The following is a 24,381-nucleotide window of genomic DNA, read 5'->3' as shown; positions in this document are numbered from 1 at the left end:
ACATTTATAAATTTCTTACTTATTAACCCCTTAACTGCCGCGGGCGTATATATACACCTTGCTCAGCCGATGCGTTAACTGCCCCCCAGATGCACAGCCGATACGTTAACTTTGCGAATAATTTTAGGTGTAGCAGCGCAAAGCAAATGATAGCAGTTTGGAAGGACGTATATATACGCCTGGGGCAGTTAACGCATCAGCTGAACAAGGCGTATATATACGCCCGCGGCAGTTAAGGGGTTAAGATGTCTGAAGTAAAGTGAAATTTAGAAAATTTAATATTTAAAACTGAATTTTATAGGAGGAGGGAACTTCAGTGGAAATGTTAAATTGCAATGTGAATTATGACTTTAAAATCAAGAATGTAAAATAATAATTTTCTTTCTTTCCCAGAATATTACAGCAACATAAAACAATTATTTTTCTCAAGAGTTTCCAATCAAATGTGAATGTAAAAGAAAAAAAAAGGGGGAAAGGAAAAGTAACTTTTTTATTATTTGTACCCCTCTGATTTCTACTTTTCGTAAAATTGCCCCTCTGACATATTTTCAAGTAAACATACGACAATAAATAATCCATGGATGTGCAGAAGACATATGCATTAGAGTACATGTGGATTTATGTGCTTTATGTTTTAAATAATCCATGGATGTGCAGAAGACATATGCATTAGAGTACATGTGGATTTATGCATTAGAGTACATGTGGATTTATGTGCTTTATGCTATTAAAGGGCACCAGTATATAAAATATACTGGATGTTTGTCAATTTTTTAATGTCTTAAACAATGCTAATTTTTCTACACCAAAAGCTGTAATCATAAGTTTCTAGCATTTCCTTTTGATTATAAGTGGCAGCACTACATTAAGAATGTTCAATATTTTCCAGTTATGAAATTAATATACCTTGTTCCAAGGTATCATGTTTAAAGATTCATAAATTCTATTGGAGGGGGAGAAAAAATTTAAAGTCTGCAAATATATGACATAAGCATGCTGAATCTTATTTATTTACTTTTAATTCAGTCAGAACTGATAATTAAAAGATTATTTATCCAATTTTAAGACCGGTATATAAATTATACCGACGCCCATACTGAGGGTTCCACGCCAAAAGATGGCAGCACCAAGCTTCTGCTCTACTCTGCGAGATGACAATTTCTTTTCATTATAATCGTTTATGATATAATAATTTGTTTATGAGTAATTTACAAGTTGTTTAGGATTCAATATTACGTTCATGTGGAAGTTCACTGACTCTGTGCTAAGAATGAATAAAAGCATTTTTAGTTTCTTTTTATTCTTTGCTTACTCCATTTTCTCATTCACCTCTGTTTAGCTAAAATTTTAATTTCACCACTTCATTGATTCCCCAGATAAAGACTCGTCGATTTCAAAATTGTCATCTAGTGTCAAAACATTACACAATTATCGGGGTTAAATTCGGCATGTAAGTACTGAAAGACACCTGTCGCTTCGTATTTTCCAAAACCCTAAAATGCAGCGAAAATGATAAGAGCTGATTAACAGCTAATCTCCACAAAGAGGCTATGATAAGATCACAGAAAAGGAAAGCTCACTTACAATTGAAACAGAAATGCACTTCAGGTCTGTCTCTTAGTGGAATGGAAAAACTGCTGATTTGAAAGCATGCTTTTATGTTCTGGAGTACTGTCTTAGTCAATTTCAGATGAGAAACTAGGGAACACAAAAGAAATTTTTTCCCTGGCTCAGGATACAAGTAAGTAGTTTTTTAAATAATTTTTCACAGCTTGTGAAAGGAGGGAAATTATTTCTAATGCCAGTTTTAGATGCAAAACATTTACCTTTGAAAGAAAAAAAAAAGGCAAATATTTGAGTTTTTTAGTTTTGATTGAAATAAGGGCTGAGATGTATCAAATAATAAAATCATTTAGCAGCTTTTCTTTCTGAACAAAATGATGTATTACAACCTATATTTACAAAAAATTAAAAAGAGGCCCAATAATTGAAAGTGTCGGGGGGTGATTCTTGCTATCATGGCATGAAACATGCTCTTTTTATATACACTACAAAGTCCGAAATCCAGACGTCCGTTATCCGGAATGATCTAAAATCCGGACCTCAAAACCACCAAAAGTTTTTCTCATAATTTCACTTCAACACTAAATAAAGTACCTTGTTATTTAAGAAACAATCATTTTAGCATATATTTGTACAATCAATAATTTGGCTCTGTTGCTGCATATCTGCTTCGGCACATATCTCAAACCAAAACATTCCACATAGATACATCGTTGAACTGACGCCATCCTGATTAAAAGGAAGTGTAATAAATAATGAATCATTATTTATTACACTTCCTTTCTATTAATACATGACAACTTAAGTAATGACTGATGTAGCAATACGTAAACAATTTTTTTTTTATGTTAGCAATTGAATAACAAAGGAGTATTCACCAGGTTGGTGAATCATTATTTATTACACTTCCTTTCTATTAATACATGACAACTTAAGTAATGACTGATGTAGCAATACCTAAACATTTTTTTTTTATGTTAGTAATTGAATAACAAAGGAGTATGGTAACCTTTTATGTTGACATGACGCTTGGCGATGATTACAGATTTGAGTTAAATGAACTAAAAAATGTTGAAAAGGAAAAATTTAACAAAAATTTCTTTCCATATGCTAAAAATAGATTTCGTTGATGATACTCATAGACCCAAAGATTACATTTAAGGCTATTTGAATTAAGAATAACTGATTTGTTTATTCACATAAACCCAGAACCTGTGCCAGGGCTCTTATGGCGGCACGGGGTCGCAGAATTTAGGACCCACAGAAACTGCATCTGTTGGGCAGATATCTAGCGCCAGCCCTCAATAAGGTTTAAGTATATGTGAGAATTTATTTTTTCAGAACTCTGATAAGCCTTAAGCATGTGCAAGAAATAGACATAAGTACAATAAATAACTAAACTAATACAATTTAGGCTTAACTGTCTCAGTGCACGATAGAAACAAGATAAAAGTTAACAGAACAACTTGTCGTTAATCGCCAAGCTCATGATGCACAGCGAAATATGTATAGTAAACGGTAGGTAAATTTGATGATGATAGTTGCAAATTTTAAAGGTTTTCGGACATCGCAAAACAAAGGTGAAATTTTCTAATTAATAGATTTTGTAAAGGAATGTGGAGAAGCAGTAATAAATGAAGATGATATAAAAGAAGTTTTTCATTGTGATAACAATGCTTCTTAATCATCAATCAATTAATGAATGGCAAAATCTGTAGTATGGTTCTAGTTCCAGAAAATACTGCTACCGATAGTGAAGAAAGTGTCAGAGAAGTTACTGAAAACGAAAAAATTTCAATTAACAAGTTAGTCGGAATTCTCGACACAGCAGTTACAGAACTTTAACAATGTAACTAAACAAGAGATTATGTCTGTCTACAGAATTAAAGAGAAAATATTAGCACAAAAAACAAAGCAACTGAAACAACGTACTTTGAAAGAAATGTTTAACCCTTTCGTCGTCCTCTCCTGTCTGCGAAAATTTCTCCTCAGCAGCCGTCTGTTTTTTGTAGCGTGTAATGTTGTTTTCTCTGTACATCATAACTTTCCATACACAACTTTTGTAGTGGATAAATGTCAATGAATATTAAGTAAAATTATACGGAAATAAAGCACAATGGAAAAATAGTAACTCTGCTTATTTCTAACAGCAGGATAATTTGATAACATCTGTTCCAGCAGTCCACTCCTCCCATTTTGTTGTAATCTTTTACAATTATTGTTTTTTTTTTTATTCTTTTCCGTGTTCCAACATCAATCATCGAGCTATTATGGACTGTACTTATCAAACGTATATTCTTCTTGTCTTTCTAATTCACAACCTCATTTTTCCTCTTTTTCTGCTGAGTAGATGTTGAAGCCATCTCTCACTGTCTTGTATCTTATGTAAAATGGTGCGAATATTCATAAAACCCGGGGCAAATTGAATTAGAAATAGAATGCTTGATTAGTGCTGCCCTCTAAGAGGTATTAGAAAAAACAAAAATAAAAACTCAAAAGAAAACATTTAGAAAGCGTTTTAAACGTTTAAAAAATTTTAAATGTTGAAAAATGCTTGTAGCACGTTACGGTCGCCCTGAAGTTTCATTTGAACGCGCTAGATGCATTACGGACGACAAAGAGGTTAATAAGGTAAACAAATAAATATTAAGTTATTTTTTTTGTAAATTTTGATACCCTTTAGATCATAAATACTTCATTATTTCATAAATCACAATTTCGTATTTTTAATTTATAACTTCTACATGCCATCTTATTAGATTTAAACTGATGATCTAATATCCAAAAAAATTCCAAATCCGAAATCGCCGAAGTCCCAACGAGTCCGGACTTTGTTCTGTATTATGTAACACATAAAATAATTTAAAAAATGCAACATAATTTTTCAGCTGAGATGTAGTGTTTAATTTTTCAGTTTTTTTATTTTTCACCCGAGTTTCATTTCCTTGTAACATTACACTAGTTCAATTACAACATAATACGGTTTACACATGGAGTGTCATATTTGACATTGTTTTCATAAAATAATAATTTTGAATTTAAATTACTTTTAAAAGCATTTTACATAAGTTATGTTCAGTTGGATGGCATCATTGAAATGCATAAAAACAAATTTATTTTTAAAATTCCAAATTTCTAAAGAAATTTAAAAAGTTTTTGACTTATAAAATTTCTTTAGAAAAAATTTTAAATATTTTTCTTTCCCATTTCTATAGATGCATATCAAAAATATAATAAAACAAAAATTAACAATTGGCAGCTACCTGGGGGGAGGTGAAGTCTTAGAGGGAGCACCGGTAAAAAATTTATACCTACCCTCAAAATTCAGGATTTCACTCTAGACTTTTTCAAGTCTCAATTTTGTGTTCTTTGGGTCCATAAGTTACAATTCATGCAAAATGTTACCACAATTTAAATTATATTATATACTGCACCTCCAAAGGGTTAAAGTGTTCATTTTGCTAAACAGTATCTACCAACAGTAAAAATGAAAATATTAGTACTTTTCTGTTTTGCTGGTGCAAATGATAAAGTTGCCAATAATGGTACAACTGATGCCAAATGGAATATCATCGCTTGTAACCTTTTATGCTTCATTTTTAAAACAAGTTGCAGCCATTTCTTATCGGACTGATTGTTTCTTTCAATACTGGCATACAATTATACAATTTTTACAAGACAGTTAAATTTTATTCCCTAACACTGTTCGGGTAATTAAGTCAATTAGGATGCAATCACACCGCTCACCGGAAGGTGAAAATATAGAAAAGGCAAAATCAAGGGTTAAATTCATCAATTCTAATGAGAATACACTAGCGAAATAAAGCAATGCGGTTTTACATAATTTCTGAGTAAGATATTCGTACGAATTGAAATAATTCTTGCATTTAAACTTGTATTCTATATTAAGATTTAACTTGAAATTAATGTAGATAATTACTGAGAGAATTAGTTTTTTTATAGCATAGTTTACTTGAAATGAGATCACATGATACGAACTGACGAATCAAGATGTTGAACCATGAAAGCGCAGTAAATTTTAAATTATTGTCTTTATTTATTCACTTTTTACAAAATTTTAAGCTATATTAAAATGTTTATGCCTTCAAAATTAAAAATTCTTAGAACTAACATTTGTTAAAATTTTTTTATGTGTATACTGTATGCTGTCGCCAACAAAGTTTGCTTGGCAAGATTTGTGCTGGCGAAATGAAAAAGTACCCACAGAACGTTTCCTCCTCATAAAATGATTTTTTATTACTTTTTATGAACCCAGCACTATCTCTGAGTGGTAAAGATAGCCAAATAAATGAATTTCATCATTCACAAAATTACCAATCAGTTGACAACTTTTAATGGAGAGACAGATAATCAGATGGTACCAAATAAATAAATAAGAAATAAATAACCAGCTGCTAAATTAAGAAGGGTTTATAAGGAGCCCATCCAGATTGGACCTGCCTCCATTACAATATACGCCAAATAACTTTCCACAGAGAGATAAATACGGTTTGATATTTTTAGATGTACTTTTGAATCTTATTTATGTGAATTCATGTGGATATGCCAGAATAAAGGTTTACCCATTTGAACAAATATTAACTGATATATTCACCTACTAACTATCTTTAAATTAAATGCATTCTTTCTAAAAACTGCTCTTATTTTCAAAGTATGGTCAATTCAAGGTTTTAAAGTTGTTAATTCTATTTTAATTTCTTGCTCACTGACATAAGTAACCTAATGACATATTTCTCATGCTTAGAAAAATTACCAAATTTTACTGTAATGAAAAAGATCCTTCAGATAAAAAAGCCACTGATAAGATACAGAAAGTTAAAAATAAAAAAAATATGCCAGTACAAAAATTCTATCAATATGACATCTGAATAAAATACAGTATTGATACTGAATACGTACAGCTGGATATAACTATAAAAAAATGTTTTTAATAGGCATGTGTTTTTCTAACAATTTAATGCACAGATAAGGAAATTACCTGTTAACTACGGATTCCACTTCAGTGTCATCGCTTGAGGAAACATGAATGCTTTTAGAAGTATGTTTCTGAGTTTTTGTGAATTTTGTTCTAAAACTTGCTCTTTTTGTCTCACTTGGTACATCTGAAGAACGAATATTCAGCTTAAGTTTAGGAATTTTTGAATCAACAGTGTTAGTAGCCAAATCTTTGGCAACAGAGTGAATTGTTGCACTACATTTGTCGCATATATGTATGCCAGAACTTAGATTCAAATGACTAGAAGAATCAATAGTTGTATTGATTCCAACTGACTGCATTTCATTTCGCTGAATACTATTATTTTGACACTGTTCACAGCTTACATCATTAACATCAAAGTCCCCAACAGCAGCATTTTCTTTCTGATGAATAGAACATTTATCACAGACATCATATATCGATGCTTCACCACAAGATGTGGAAACGGTTTTAACTAAGCGGCATCTATCACAGAATGAAATATTGATATCAGAGTCTCCTACACCAACAGATGTTTTTGCTTTCAAACAAAGTGCACAGATTGTATCAAGAATGTTAAAATCGCCTACAGCTACACTATGTTTTAAAATTTGATTCTGATTAAATGCCTTCTCCACTTCTCTATCTACATTTACAGATCCTGAAATCTGCAAACCAATAGTTCGAACAGCTTTCTTCTCAACTGCTTGTACAGCTTTTGTCCTCACTGAAGGAGAAATTAAGGTACTTTTATTTTGAAATGTAGAGTTATTTAGTATAAATTTAGGAAGAAGCAGCTCAGTATTAACAGATTTATTCAAATAAATGACATCTGTACTAGTTGATGAATCTTTTAAACCTACATTAGGACAGTCAGATTTTATTGGACTCACAACAAGAGATTTCAGATTTCTTTGTTGAAGGAACAATCTAGCATGATCAAAAGAGCCATTTACAGATTCAGAATCACTTTCAAGAGATTCTGATGATATACTAGTTAACTGGTCATACTTTTTTTCATTACAAGAATAGAGAGAATAAATAAATGATGCTTCATTTCCAACACCAATGGATTTACTTTTATTAGGAACATAACCTATTCCAATATCTCTTGTTAAAACTGAGCACGAAGTGCCTACACTTTTCATATTTTTACATTTTTCTATACCACTATTGATGTCACACATTTTTATATGAGAAATTATTTCCTTTTCAAGAAAACTTTTCTTTGCCATTGCAGCATCTATACAAGATGCAATTACAGGGGATGACAAATTATCCACATGGCTCCTAGACAAGAGGCACTTTTTTGTTAATGTTGGAGACATGATACCTTCATTTTCCAACCTCTTCAACTGTTTTTCAAGATCTCCATCAGAATTTACAGACTTCTTGTTTTGTAACTTGCTTTCTTTTAATTTTAACTGATTCAATAATGAGTTCTTTTCTTCCTTTAAAGCAGACAATTTTATCTGGAAAATAATAAATAAATAAAAATTTAAAAATTTCTAGAAAGATACTTTTATTGTGCATATTATGTCAAACTGAAAATTATATTGCAAAATTCAATATATATAGATGTTAGGATCACTTGATATTTTTCAATATATTATGATAAAGACTTATATACACTCTGAAACATAAAAAGGGAGAAGATAAGGGGCAAGAAACAAAGTCACACCATACATAATTTGTTGAAAAACTGTGAAAACATATACCTGAGTAGCTATTAGTCTAATACAGAAAACATGCACGTCAAATACACTGCTCTCCAGAAATTCAGGAATAGCATGTTTTTTCTGTATGTTTTAAGAATAAAATAACACAGAAACAAGAAATTTAAAAGACATGTCCACTAAATAGTTCTTTAATAAATGTGATATAGAATGTTTCTACAGTTCAACACAAACATGAATTACAACAAAATATTGCACTCTTGGCAAAGAAATCCTTGGAGAAACGGTATATCACAGTATTTTTAGAGAAAATTGGGTGGTAACATTACAAAAATGGGTTCTAATAAGGAATGTGTCCACCCCCTAGCTGCAATACATTGGCAGCAACAACATTCCATTCTGTCAATTAAGTTGTTGGTCAGTGAAATGAGAAGCAACAACCATACACGGAATAATCCTTGTTCAAGCTCATCTAACGACCTTCAAGGAGGACTTAAACCAGCAATCTGTCTCATAAGGCAGTCCCAAATATGCTCTATCGGATTCAGGTCAGGGGATTGAGCTGGTCAATCCATCCGCTCCATACCATGAACCTCAAGATATTCTTCAGCAACCTGAGCTCAGTGCAGTTGTGCACTGTCATCCATCAGAAGAAATCCAGGACCAATAACAGCAGTATCTGGGCGGACATATTGATCAAGGATCTCGTCTTGATATCTCATATCAGTCAAAGTTCCTCCATGGAACACATGCAAGTCAGTGTGACCGCCGAGAGAGATCCCAGCCCAAACCATTATTCCACCACCTCTCTAACTCTGCCTTTCCACAATGTGGGATTGGTTGTATATGTATGGTATTTTTTCCACATGAAATATAAATAAAAAACATTTCCTGAAGGCAGGTAGCCGTTGTATGGCTTAGCCATAGTCACTCAATTAACCCATATATTTCATGCTTCAATGTGGAATATATGGGTGGTTGTTCCCTCCAGATCCTCTGACGACCTGACTCACTTTCCAATGTGAACCTGGACTTATCTGTGAAAAGAACAGACACCCATTGTTGACTGGTCCAGGAGATGCATTCTCTTGCCCAACATAAACGGGCACCTATGTTTCCTCAGGTCAAGGAGACACAAACAAATGGTGATATAGCATACAGACCTGTATTGCGCAGGCACCTGTGCACTATATTAGCTGAGATTCTTGTTCCTGTTGCCACTAAATTATCTGCCATGAGCTGAGGCACAGTAATGTTACTTCTCCTTTGGGCCGAAAGAGCTAAATAATGGTCTAACTCTAGGTCTTCCTGAAACATGTTTTCTAGACACAGAACCCTCGGATACAAACTGATTCCATAGTCGGTGGACCAATACAGACTACGAGAGACATAGAGACATTTAGCAGCATTAACCTCTGACATTCCCATCCGATTCCATCCATCCGATTGCCTGCCACCTCAATGAATTGGACAAATGACTTCTCCTGGACATTGATAGGCTCTCCTGGATACTGTCCAAGAAACTGTAATAACAACTGAAGCTACAATTTTTGCATTTTTTCCTCCAACTCCTATATAAACTCCTATAAGCAGTCATTTCTATAAAAAAAAACATGGTAGCTATTGCTCTGCATATATTTTCTTACGCTTCGTTACCGTCATGCATATAAACTGTGCAGTTAAACATTAGCGACATTTTTGTAATGGTAAGCTTTGAAAAACATACTGTTCCTTAACTTTTGGAGGGCAGTGCATAAAGCGAACAGTTCACCTATTATACAGGCTAGGATTGTTGTGGTAATGCTTGTACAGTAAAAGTCCAGAAATCCACAAAGCTTGGGATCAGAGGTTGTGCGGATTTTTGGATTTTGTGGATTTCAGGACAGAAAAGATAAATCATAATATTCAGACTGTAAATAAGTGCAAAATAAATAAGGTGTATTAGATACATTTAATTAAATTATTACATACATTATTGCAATAATTTATTATATGCATTAAATTATTATTGCATATATAAATTGACTGTATTATATGTACACAGCATCCAGGTTTGCCGATTTTGCTTCATGCTAAGATTTCCGGTTTCGGATTCCGGTGTTAGAATCACTGTTGCTGTAAAATTTCAACAGCTTTTCTTTATTTTTCGTATAACATACAAAGTCATGTCGCAATTCCGTATGATTCTGCTATTAATCGAGCAGTGGAACCTGCCCTCATCTTTTGCAGAATTTGCACTTTTTGCATTACCATCAATGCAATGTGTTTAGGTTTTTCAAGGTTGCAAGCAGAAAAATCACGAGTGCATTTCTTTTCTGTCATTGTATTAAAAAGGGCTGAAATTTAAAATATTCTTAATTTATCCACAAAATATCCAGATAAAGAAAAGGCAGCACTAAATAATCTCGTGAAATAACAAAGCTCAGAAAACACAACAACGTGAATCGTGAACTTGAAAGAAGAGTTTGAGTGAATCATCTGCTTTTTTACCTCGATGCAGATTAGAGGGAAAAAAATTTTATTTTGATGTCAATAATTTGGTATTTCCATTATGAGTCATTATTATTCGGTAATTATGACATCATTATTTGGTCAATATTTTTTCTTCAATATTTTGTACTCAATGTTGCGGTTTCCGGAACCTATAAACTGAATGTTATGTTTATATTTTAAGAGGCTTCGTGGATTTTAGGAGTTGGTGGATTTCAGGTCGGCAGATTTTCGGTATTTGACTGTACTAGCAAAGTACAATATTCCAAGATGCACCTAATGACAGTACAAATAAGAGTAAATCTGACAGCAGTTTATTTCATTAACCTATAAAAGTGGACTGGTTACATCATTAAATTACTCAGCATATCAAGTGGTATGATCACACAGTAAGATAATTTTATTACTAATACTTTTGTCTGGACAACTATTTTGACGGCAGCAGCAGATTTAGAAAGATACCTAGTTAGATGCATTGTACAATAGTGAAAGCTGCCAACAGCACATTCAAAGCTTCAACATCATGCATTCAGAATCAGGAACTTGCAAGCCCTGGATGCAGGACTGTCATGATGAATTATTTATTAGTTGTTTGTTCCATCAGTTATGGCAAAACATATGAGGCCAAGCACGATGATGAATCCCTAATAATAGAACAAATAGCAATATCTTTTGATATATATTTATCAACAGTTACATCTATCAACTGAAGCATGGAATATATATGGGTTGGTTGACTGATTAAGGCTAAGCCATGCAAGGGCTACTTGCCTTCAAGAAATTATTTGTATTTATATTACATGTGGAAAAAATACCATACAGTAGCCAATAGTGAAATCCAGGTCAACTTGCCTGTATTAAATGGTCATCTGTCTCATGCTGGTTCATTTGGAATGTATAGGATTTTAGTTATATTGTACTCACCAATAAATCATGAATTTTGCTTAACTCGGTAACTGCAAAACTTGCGTAGGAAAGGCTTAACCAATGCGTCTGAGCTCACATCATTGTATTGCAGTATACAAAGTTCACATTTAAGGAAGGTCACATAATTTACACATGCAAGATTCTTTTGACTATTTGCAGCAATTTAATGGTCTTTCCAAAAAACATTACCAATATTCTGCAACTTATTATACTACCAATGATTTTCCATCAGCCAGGATCATCTTTCAACAAGATAATAATTGGTTATGCGGGTTAAATGTACTAATGGTATCTCATTTCAACAAACCTCCTCTAGCAATATAAGTATTATAAAAGCTATGAATTATATGCATGCATGTAAAATCCAGAAAACATAAAGATGAAAAAAGAATAAACATGTATCTTCAGTACTTTAAAGTAAATTTTAAAATAAATAGCCTTTTTGATTTTCCTAAAAATTTATTAAATCAAAAAGTGCCAAACATTCATTTTCACATTTTCCAAACCTGCAGTACTTGCATACAGTTCATAACTACATATTTTTATGTCCAATTTTTACTTATGTTTACAAGCCTTTATGTTACACACTTAAAGATACAGCATAAATAATAAGTATAAAACAATCATAAAATATAATTTAAACAATGTGATATGAATACAGAAATTCTATATACTCCTAAAGAATCTTGAAATGGTACATCATGTAATCATACCTCACTTTCCCAATTAACATTTCACTAATTCTCAAAATTGAAGATATGCATTGTAACATGTTAATTTTTTTAATTAAAGATAGTCTAAAATTTTCTACTTTATGCAAAATGACTTGACTGGTCTTGTCACTTTAGTGACAATATCATATCACAGAAAACATTTTTATAATTAGACCTTACTTTATGAAGCTATGTTATAAATAAATATATTAATATTTAAGAGCTAACATATTCTATGGATTATGAGCAAGTAACTAACTAGTAAAGACTGCAGATTTAACAAATATAAAGGAAATAACCATGTGATCTTTCAATATATATATAAAAAAAATTGAGATAGAGATAGAAAAGAAGCAAAGTATGTCTGAGTTACCTCCAAAATAGGAATAGATTTTACTTGCTCTTCCAATTCCCGCATTCGGTGTAAGCTAGAAGCCATTTGAGCTCTTATGTTAGTAAGTACAGACCTATGAATTCCAACTGTATTGGAAGAACTAGAAATGGGCTTTGATAAGGTGGCTATTGCAGCAGTCATCTGGTCAGACATACAAGAAATACGTGAAGCCTGGAATTAAGAATAATGAAACTCTCGATCAATATACTTATTAGTAGATGAAAAATTCTCTCGTTTCTGATATTTAAAGAGCAAAAATGCATAATTTCTGCTAGCATATTTCGTTACTTAAATATTAAATTCAAAATGAAGTTCTCAGATTTATTTTGCTAATAAATAAATGTTAATAACATTGATTCATATGACTTTATAAAATAAATTGCAAAAAATTGGAATTAATTTTTTAAAGTAATAAGCATAACAGATATCCCAGTCAGAAAGATATGCAACAGTATACATACATCAGGCATAGGTCCTAAAATACTGGCTGTTGAAGACACAGAGCTCATGGAACTACTACGAGACTGAACAGCAGGAAACGTAGTTGTATACAGTTCTTTATTTTCCATAGAGGCACATGTTATGGCAGATGTTTCACAAGTAGCTAAATCCTTGCTAACTTTGAAGCCATTTCGCTTTTCAGAAACAGCAAAACTACTGGAACTCTTTTTCAAACTTCTTTGCCAGGTGTCTTCAAAATCTGTTACAGCATCTTTCAAACTTTCACTATTTAAGTAGAAATCATTGGGTAAAGTATTATGTTGACGAACCTGCAGAGAAAGATAAAAGTTTTACATAAAAGCATTTCTCAATATATTAACTGAGTAGCATGATCATTTTTATTCATTCATGAGATCTGTTATCACTTGATGCATATTACTTTGCTATTTAAAATAATTTCATCCTAATAAACAGAAGATTTTCAGAACAAAGAATAAATTATGTGATTATTTAAATTTGGCTAATACATTGTACATGTCCATAAATTAAGGATAATGCAAAATCAGGCAAAGGAAGAGTTAGAAGCAAAACAAATTTGACTTATTTGTAAAGCTTATTTATTAAACAAAAGGTAAAGAGCAAAAAAAAGATGCTATATGTTTGATATTATTAAAAAAATTAGCGATTTTTTCTCCCTGGAGCAAATTACAAAAAAAAAACAAAAAAAAAAACCTATTTACAAAAACCAATATTACATGGTTGGTATGATTGTTAATACATTGTATGTCTCCCAGACAATGCAATACAGTCCGTACAACGCCTAGGCATGCTGAGTATCAAATTATCGATCTGATCTTGGGGCATATTACACCACTCAAAAAGCAATGCTCTCTGAAGTTCCGGAAGACTTGTAGGAGGAGGTTGACGGGCTGCAACTCGTCGGCAAGTATGTTCCACACGTGCTCTACTGGATTCAAGTCCGGTGAGAATGCTGGCCAGTCAATATGGGTGATATCCTCCGATTGAAGGCATTCACTTACGATGTTTGTACGGTGAGGACAGGCATTGTCATCCATAAACACAAATTGTGCGCCCATAGTGCCCCGAAACAAACGTACATGTTGTTCCAGAATGACGTCCCGATGGATTTGGCTTGTCATGGTTCCAATTTGAACATGCAGGTCAGTTCTGGAACCCAGAATAATTCCACCCCAAACGAGCACTCCTGCACCATCGTAACGGTGTCGTTAAATGTTTTCTTGGTGGTAACGGGTACCTGGAGCTCTCCATAAGAAAGTCCGGTGCGAATCAGACTGCAAGCTAAACCTGGACTCGTCGGAAAACATCACACAAGTCCACTGTTGCGGTGTCCACAATGCATGCTCTCTACTCCACGCTAACCGCAGGGGACAGTGAGTTGCAGTAAGTGGAATGCATCTGACAGGTCTACGAGCATATAGAACCAATCTGCCCTAAGTGTCTGTACATGGTCTGCCTTGAAATTGTCGTACCAGTGGCTGAAGAGAGCTGATGAGACAGGTCTGAGGCTGTGCTCTGCCTGTTTCTTTTGGCAGTAACTGCCAAATACCGGTCCTCATTCGGCATTGTAACTCTGGGGCGACCTGTGCTGTAACGTCTACTCACATTACCATCATCTTGGAATCGTTTCCAAAGCCTGGAGATGACACTCTGGGCAATTCCAAGTTCATCTGATACTTCCAGTTGGGTACGCCCACATTCCAGACGGCCGATAATTCTACCACGTAAAAAATCATCCAAATGCGTCCTTTGTGTCATAACTATTCGGTTATTGCACTGAAATGCTTATAAAATGTCTGCGAACAATTTTACTTCTTTGCCTGTATTCCTTATATATCACTCTCTTACACTCTCGTCATTGTGACGTACCATCAGTGTCATCTGGTTACTTCCTGAAATTTGCATATGATTCTTGAAGATGTGTGTAGTGATTTTACAGGTGATATATTTATTTTAGAGTTCGATTTCCACGTGACTCTGAATTATCCTTAATTTATGGACATGAGTGTACAATCATTAGTGGTTTTGATGCTCTAGACATGAAAAATGAGCAATGCCCTCACCAGGATTCGAGCTTTGGACCTCCTGAATATGTTGCGAGTATGCTCCCAATTACACCATAAAAGCATGCGGAGAGAACAGAAAAAATACCTCATAACATCAATATACACAAGCAGATGAGAAATTCTGCGTTGTTGAGAGTTTGGAGAAATTCAAAAAGAAGTTTTGGATCAACTTATTTTTGTATTAAAAGCAATCATTACATTTTAAATAAAATTCTGGAGGTTCTACAAAAATTATTCACTTAAATCTTTATTCAGAAAATGTTCCCCCCCCCTCCTTTAAAAAAAAGGGGGGATTTATCCATTATACAAGAGTATAATTTCATAGAACTGCAGGGGGGAACTACAGAAGCATAGGAAAATTTAGAATTTTAACAAAGCAGTAATACAAAATAATCAATTTCTAATACAATAAAATGTAAATACACCTCCCTCAAAAAAAGAGATCTTAAAGAACTCCAGGATACACAGGTATTAGGAAATGAATATGTAATCTTTACTAGAAAAGTATTAATTATGAAGATTTACAGTGGTATGGTTGGGCTCTGAATACTGTGAAGAGCAGATGTTGCCAAGTCCTAAGTAGGATTCAACAGTTTTCTTTTCTTTTCTTCTCTCCCTTTTGTGCTGCCTTAATTTGTCCAGTTGAGCAGTATTGTACAAGGAATCACAATACCTCACAAAATCCCGGTACTCACTCTCTTACACTCTCGTCATTGTGACGTACCATCAGTGTCATCTGGTTACTTCCTGAAATTTGCATATGATTCTTGAAGATGTGTGTAGTGATTTTACAGGTGATATATTTATTTTAGAGTTCGATTTCCACGTGACTCTGAATTATCCTTAATTTATGGACATGAGTGTACAATCATTAGTGGTTTTGATGCTCTAGACATGAAAAATGAGCAATGCCCTCACCAGGATTCGAGCTTTGGACCTCCTGAATATGTTGCGAGTATGCTCCCAATTACACCATAAAAGCATGCGGAGAGAACAGAAAAAATACCTCATAACATCAATATACACAAGCAGATGAGAAATTCTGCGTTGTTGAGAGTTTGGAGAAATTCAAAAAGAAGTTTTGGATCAACTTATTTTTGTATTAAAAGCAATCATTACATTTTAAATAAAATTCTGGAGGTTCTACAAAAATTATTCACTTAAATCTTTATTCAGAAAATGTTCCCCCCCCCTCCTTTAAAAAAAAGGGGGGATTTATCCATTATACAAGAGTATAATTTCATAGAACTGCAGGGGGGAACTACAGAAGCATAGGAAAATTTAGAATTTTAACAAAGCAGTAATACAAAATAATCAATTTCTAATACAATAAAATGTAAATACACCTCCCTCAAAAAAAGAGATCTTAAAGAACTCCAGGATACACAGGTATTAGGAAATGAATATGTAATCTTTACTAGAAAAGTATTAATTATGAAGATTTACAGTGGTATGGTTGGGCTCTGAATACTGTGAAGAGCAGATGTTGCCAAGTCCTAAGTAGGATTCAACAGTTTTCTTTTCTTTTCTTCTCTCCCTTTTGTGCTGCCTTAATTTGTCCAGTTGAGCAGTATTGTACAAGGAATCACAATACCTCACAAAATCCCGGTCTATATGAAATCCATATGGGCAGCAGCCACACTGATTTGAAGGCATCTTATTAGAATCTGAGTTGCTTTTCTTTTCAGGCATTTCAAAACAGATTACCTGTTGAAAAAAAAAAAAAAAAAAGTAAGAATAAATGTGTTTAAAAACCTCTTGCTGAAATAAAACTCTTGCTATTATTTAGCTAAAAAAAAATCTAATTATGTATAATTAAAATGAGGTTATTTTTTGGTCTAAAACATTTCTTTTAAAAATAACCTAATTTTTTGGTCTCAAACATTTTTAAATAATAAATTTTCTTTTTCTTTTTAAACTCTTCATTCCAAAATTTTCAGAGTTTGTTTCCAGAATAAAGTTTATAAATGTGAGACCCAATTCAAAGACTAGTGCTGCAACTAAAACACATGAAAAATAATGTGCATTTACTTAAAGCAAAGGTAAGGTGAGATGGCTTACACATATATACAGTTTAGAAAAACAGGAAAGTTATTGAAATACATCATTAATATGCAGAGAATCAACTTGCACACAATATAACACAGAGCTTTTTACCCAGTCCCAAAATCAAGACTACCAAAAGTTACAGCCACGTACTTAAAAAATACTTAAAAATCTAAGTTATCCAGTGTTAGTTTAAATCACAAAACCCTTCCCCCCATTTATACATTTAATTCTTCAACTGTGCATCAAAGAATTTATTGGTCAATGATAGAGTAACCTAAAACTTTATAAAAAAAACTAAAGCACTAACCTAAAACTTAAAAAAGTAATACATAATATTAAAAAATAATGTTTAAGTTACAAGTTTCACATATAAGATTTCAAAATGTATTAATTTCAATTATTAATCTAAATATTAATTGTGTATGTATAAAGCACTTGGGTGAAACTGATAGCACTTTCTTAGTGAAATCACTTTACAAGATAGGAGGTTCATTTTAAACACATAAAATGGACAATTTTTACATTTTAAAAGTGAACCTATTATTATTTGATACACTAAAGGATGCAGAACGCAGCCAAAAAGTCAGTTCGGTGGAAAATAACAGTATTCTTTGCAACTGAGGAATGAAAAAAGCCACAGCTAAGGCTGCCAAACGAAGAGCCAGAGGGCATTACTCTTAAAAGAACAACCATGGGACAGTCACATGGGGGACTGCACTAACCAATCACAGTGTGGCTTGATTTCCATAACAGCATACCCTAATACTACCTTGTATATCTAATAATCCCTTACATTTATTCATTTTGTACTTCAGTAGTTACGTAATGACAGACCAAAATCTAATAAATAATATACTTCAACAGCTTATAAAATAAAGCAAAAATAGTAGACTCTGTCTAACAAGAAGAAAGTAGCTAAGAAATATAAACAAAATCATGTGTTGACTTTAAATACCAAGCTATTACTGCTTTGCTTCAGTAAAAGAAATTTAACATTATTCATTATTTCAGATGTTCAAAGAATTTCCTATATAAGACCACAAGAACTTTCAGTATACTGTGGAAATCCTCACTGCTGAGAGTGGCAGCAATCATCTTTGCTGTGCAATATGCATATGTGCTCGCCATAGTGCAGGGATAAAAATTTGAACTTTTTTGCCAAGACTTACTATTTATTCCTCACTTTATTTTGCCTGTTCATTGCCGATGTCCGACGTCAGCTCATGTGTGTTAATGTTTAAACATTTAAGCCTCTTGCAAGATGCGATTTCTTTTTTAAATGTTAAATAAAGATGGTTTTTAACTGTTGGCTAATGTTTTGTGATTCTTAAGCCTTGAGGACCTTTTGAAAATCTTCTGGTCCAGAACTTATCTGAATTAAGTATACTGCAATTTCATGTGCTGTTGCAGGAAGTTTTTGAGCAACCCGGATGGATTTTGTGATTTCACTACAATATTATGTTAGTATGAATGACTGAAGAACATTTTGGTGAAGGTTTTCATCAGTTTCCATGTTGATGCTGAAACTGGATTACCTTTTTAAATCACTGGTTTCCTGAATACAGGTAGGATTAAATTATTTTTTCATATGACTGTTTTTTTGGAAATTCTTTTTTTTTAAAGATTTTTAATTGATACTTTTATTGGATCCTTGAATGATTTTGAGAATATCTTTAAAATGTATTTTTTAAAGAAAATATTTTTTATGGCACGTTCATGGCATTTAAAGGAGTTTATTTTTCCTTATTGATAATGTGCACAGTATATTTTTATGAGGTGAATATTTCACACTTTGTTAATACACATGTATTTTTCATTCTCATGTGTATCCCTAATGGTTATATATGCGGGATAGGTCCTCTATCCTTTTATATCACCCTTTAGTTTTGATATTTTTCTTGTGTTTGCAATTAGAATCATATATTATTATATATAAATTATTTAAATTTAAAGAATTTAAATAATGAAGAATCAGCATAAATGTATGTATGTTTTTCGCAATTGTGATAAAACAGTGGTACTTAGAGCCATCGGTACTTTTCCATTTCGCCGGCGCAAATCTCACCAAGCAGACTTTGTTGTCGACAGCATACACATAAAAAATGTTAACAAATGTTAGTTCTAAGAATTTTTTATTTTGAAGGCATAAACATTTTAATATGGTTTAAAATTTTGTAAAAAGCCAGTAAATAAAGACAATAAATTTGTAAAAAGACAATCATTTAAAATTTACTACGCTTTCATGGTTCAACATCTTGATTCGTCAGTTCGTATCATGTGATCTCATTTCACGTAAACTATGCTATAAAAAAAACTAATTCTCTCAGTAATTATCTACATTAATTTCAAGTTAAATCTTAACATAGAATACAAGTTTAAATGCAAGAATTATTTCAATTCGTAGGAATATCTTACTCAGAAATTATGTAAAACCGCATTGCTTTATTTCGCTAGTGTATTCTCATTAGAATTGATGAATTTAACCCTTGATTTTGCCTTTTCTATATTTTCGCCTTCGGGTGAGCTGTGTTATTGCATCCTAATTGACTTAATTAGCGCGAATGGTCTTAGGGTATAAAATTTAACTATCCAGGTAAAAATTCTATGTAATTCTATGCCAGTATTGAAAGAAGCAATCAATCTAATAAGAAATGGCTGCAACTTGTTTTGAAAATGAAGTGTAAAAGGTTATCAGCAAAGATATTCCTTTTGGCATCAGTTGTACCATTATTAGCGACTTTATCGTTATCGCCGGCAGAACGGAAAAGTACCGAGGCATCAAATTTTTAATAACGTACATCTCCACCCAAATATGGGCATCTGGAAGGCCAAATTTGGAATTTGTTTTGGCTGATCTTTAGAATATGGTAACTGGTAGTTTGGCAACATTTTGGAGGCGATAAAGGTTACTACCTAGGACTTTGGTAATAATGTGAGAAGTACTCAAAGAAATTCTAAGGAATTCTTTGACTCAGTTCCGATTACGCATTATTTTGTGTGAGGGAAATGAGAGATCATGAGATATGTCATGTGACATTAATGGACAAATTACAGTTCTTTAATCAGAAAAGGGGGGGAAATTTGGAAAACTGTAGTACTATATTATTTTGTATTAAGCTTCATTGTGTGTTGTGTGAAATAGTGGAAATGTGCGTGCCACGTAATGAAGATTCTGAAGATTAGGTAAGTTAGTATTTTTAATCATTTGAGGCTATTATTTTTATGCATTGTTCTAAATGTAAGGAGTAAATTGGAAAATTGTTATTAGCAATGATTTAGTTTAAAGTAATTAGGATTGTAATCTAATTTTTATTAATTTAGTGTATGTGCTTATTTATATTTTAAGTAGTGTTTTTTAATTTAATTATATTTTAATTTAATGATCATGATTTTGTGAGTTATATGTTTGTAGTATTTTGGAATACGTTTGAGTATTTTCATGCATTTTCATGAAATTTTTCTAATTTATGAGAAAAAAGCAGTGTACATGGATATAGTGAAGAGTGTGCGCAATGCCATTTTTGTGCAATTCTGGGATGTTTTTTTAAGTAAAAATAAATTGACGTGTACATGGTTTAGTGATATTTTAATTAAATGATAGTTATTTTGTGAATTTTATGTTTGTAGGAATTTGGTATACGCTTCAGTTGAAGTAAACGTGCGTGGAAGTAATTTAAATATTTGACACTAAGTATTTGTAACCATTTGTAATGTTTGCAGTATGAATTCATTGGTGACGTTTATAATATAATAGATAATTTAGAGGTAAAAGTTTTTGGATATTTTATTTATTTTATACGTGGAAATGTTCATCTTTGGAAAGGGTATATACTTTTTGCGATCAGGTAATTTCATATATGTTCTTTTTACCGGATTTAAAGATTCACAAAATTTTCATGCATTTTCGTGAAATTTTTCCAATTTATGAGGAAAAAGCAGTGTACATGGATATAGTGAAGAGTGTGCGCAATGCCATTTTTGTGCAATTCTGGGATGTTTTTTTAAGTAAAAATAAGTCGACGTATACATGGTTTAGTGATATTTTAATTAAATGATAGTTATTTTGTGAATTTTATGTTTGTAGGAATTTGGTATACGTTTCAGTTGAAGTAAACGTGTATGGAAATAATTTAAATATTTGACACTAAGTATTTGTAACCATTTGTAATGTTTGCGGTATGAATTCGTTGGTGACGTTTATAATATAATAGATAATTTAGAGGTAAAAGTTTTTGGATATTTTATTTATTTTATACGTGGAAATGTTCATCCTTGGAAAGGGTATATACTTTTTCGCGATCAGGTAATTTCATATATGTGCTTTTTACCGAGTTTAAAGATTCACAGAATTTTTTTGCATTTTCGTGCAAATTTTTGTAATTTATGAGAAAATAGCAGTGTACATGGATAAAGTTAAGAGTGTGTGCAATGCCATTTTTGTGCAATTCTGGGATGTTTTTTCAAGTAAAAATAAGTCGATGTGTAAATGGTTTATGCGTATGTGCTATTCTGAAAAACATGCAAGGAGTTTGCAATTGTGCACTTTTTCCCAATTTCGCAGTTAATATTTGCCATGATTAAGCAGTTTTGTTACATAAAATTTCTAGCATAAGTGTAATTCGGCTAGTAGATTGTTGGAAAAAGTGTTCAGTAAATAAAAAGAAAAGAAACATGTCTTTACTTTGTGAAGACAAAATGGCGGCGAAAAAAAAAATAGAGGGTTGCTGTAGCAGAGTTGGTCGCCAAATTTTCGGCAAAAAATCGCCAAGTTACCATAATCCAAAGATCAACCTTTGTTTTATATTATCTATTTATTATCTAAGTTCCCAGTCCTTATTTTAACATTTTGTCAGCTGACGTTGACATCTTATTTCCATAATAATATATCTACTGTCATATACAGTTTCACTGCATAAGAAATTGAACACTCAAAATTTTTTGGACATATCACATGCTTGGAAACAATGATTCACTTCTACTTCATTTTTAAGTAAATATAAAAATGTGCGATGTAAAATGCAATAAAAATCAACATGGGACGAAAAAACTTAGTGCTGAAAAATTTCTTCAGGGAAAAGGTTATTAAAAAATTAATGCAATGCAAAATCTACAGCCTGAAGTTCAAGCAGAAATTTTTAAAAAGTCACCTCTACCTTTCCTTAATAAAAAAAAAAAAAAATAGAGAAACAAAGAAATAAAATAAATATTGAAACAATAATAGGAAAAATACACTCATCTTTACTGAAAAGTACAGAACAACTTTTTGCAGAATGTTCACCGGAATCACAGTCAGGAATGGTACTTTGGTAAGCAGCTAATACACAAATCCCCATTCCTCTGTATGATATTCAAACATGTTAAACTATGCAAGTTTGTATCTAAATCTTCTTCACCACGGAAAATTTAAAAAAAAATTCTTTTGGATAAAAGTGCTTTACATATCAAATATCCTAATTTGTTAACATATTAGCATTTATGTGAAAACCCTTATATTACTCATGCCACCAGAACAATTTCTTACATCTACAATGTAATGTAATGTCTACAATCTTTAAAAACTTACAATTTTGTAAGTTTTTAAAGCATTCTTGTTTTATAATAACCTATTTTATTCATATGCACACAAGTAAAATTTACAGGAGAAAAACAAACTATTTGCTTTGGCCTTTTTTTTTTTTTTTTTTTTTTTTTTTTTTAATTTACATTTTTATCAAATTTACAACATTTATTAACTTAGAAGAAATTTTGCCTTTAAAATACTGTTAGGAAAGGGACACTTGTTAGAGACTTAAGGCCATAATACAAATGGCATTATTAGAAATTATATTACTTTATATTATGAATATTTTCTATATGTACATAGAAAATATTTAGGTAATACTTTTAAAAATGTTTTAACAAAATATGCCTTGTTATTAGTTACAGTTCACAAATAGCCACACAGGAAAATCAGAATATTCTAGATGTATCAACTTTAAAGCATACATATATTACTTACCATTTAATAAATTTTAAAAAACTTACAAAGAGAATTTTTGCAAAATTAAAAAGATATTTCCTTTAATTTAAATTCTTTAGTATATCTTTTCTTAGAATTCAAATACCAAACTATCTAAGACATTACAATCAACCTTCTCAAGAACTTGTACATGTTTCTTACGTTAGCAAAAGTATGAAAATGTGTAGGCTCAATAAGTGGGTGTGACATGTAGCAGAACACAAAAACTAGATCTGTCGACAATAATATAAAAACACATCAGCAAAAGATCGTGTCAATTAACATTTACATTGGTAGCAAGAGGTCATTTTATTTCACGAAATACCAAAAATTTTATGGTGTGATTTGACATTAGCGCCAGTTCAGTCTAAGAGCGCTAACCACCTGTGGCTTCATTCTGGATATTAATGCACTTTACAACTACACGAGTAGAAAAATCACAGAAAAAGTTTTAAATAACAACACGAACAAGCTTTGAAGAACTTTTTGCAGCTTAAAAGCGAACATGTACACAATATATGAAAATTGGAAGAAATATATATAAATAAATACACGATTGCTCAATAGCTTCTCAAAAGTGATAATCCTGCTAATACTACACGAGATAAAAGCTTACAAGCAAAAATATTAAACGCAAACATAGCACCTACCTGCCGATCTCTAAATAATAACAATCATTATAAGAATGTTAACTTCCTAAATTTCACTGTAAACATTTCTGACAATATTCAATATAGAACTTTTCGATACACATAATCGATACGGATATTGTCTGCTGTTAGCATCTAGTCGTCCGAGTTCGGATATTAACAAAATATGTCAGTTTTGCTAACGCTGCGCAGAAACAAGTTTTGCATAGTACTTTGAGAGCTGGTCTAAGGTGAGTCTCTTGAATTAGGTTTACATCAGGTTCAATTTCAATAATGAAGTTGGATAATTCATCTTTTTTATGGTAAAGACCGTTTGTGTGGATTTTTTTATGTTGCACCTGTTCTTGAATTTATTGGAATTTAAGATGATTTCCTATTTTTCAATGATTTTGACTAC

The 24,381-nt window shown here is 32.1% G+C and overlaps 1 protein-coding gene across 1 annotated transcript in view; it reads right to left on the bottom strand.

Moving 5' to 3' along the window:
- LOC118186738 (uncharacterized) overlaps positions 1-23,713 on the bottom strand; it is a 71,450-nt gene extending 47,737 nt beyond the window's left edge. Inside the window, exons 1-5 of the mRNA XM_085808589.1 lie at positions 23,497-23,713; positions 16,734-16,994; positions 13,203-13,511; positions 12,721-12,912; positions 6,563-8,013 (exon numbers count right to left, since the gene is read on the bottom strand). Of these exons, the coding sequence (XP_085664715.1) occupies positions 6,563-8,013; positions 12,721-12,912; positions 13,203-13,511; positions 16,734-16,994; positions 23,497-23,544 (2,261 nt within the window). The 5' untranslated portion in view covers positions 23,545-23,713. The remainder of the gene's footprint in view (positions 1-6,562; positions 8,014-12,720; positions 12,913-13,202; positions 13,512-16,733; positions 16,995-23,496) is intronic.
- Positions 23,714-24,381: the final 668 nt, after the last annotated feature.

Source organism: Stegodyphus dumicola, chromosome X1 (genome assembly GCF_044657685.1).
Source record: "Stegodyphus dumicola isolate Sdum_Otavi_A_Nest chromosome X1, ASM4465768v1".
Lineage (NCBI taxonomy): Eukaryota > Metazoa > Arthropoda > Arachnida > Araneae > Eresidae > Stegodyphus > Stegodyphus dumicola.
The sequence above is the reverse complement of the archived record's forward strand: the minus strand, read 5'-3'. Positions and strand labels throughout refer to the sequence as shown.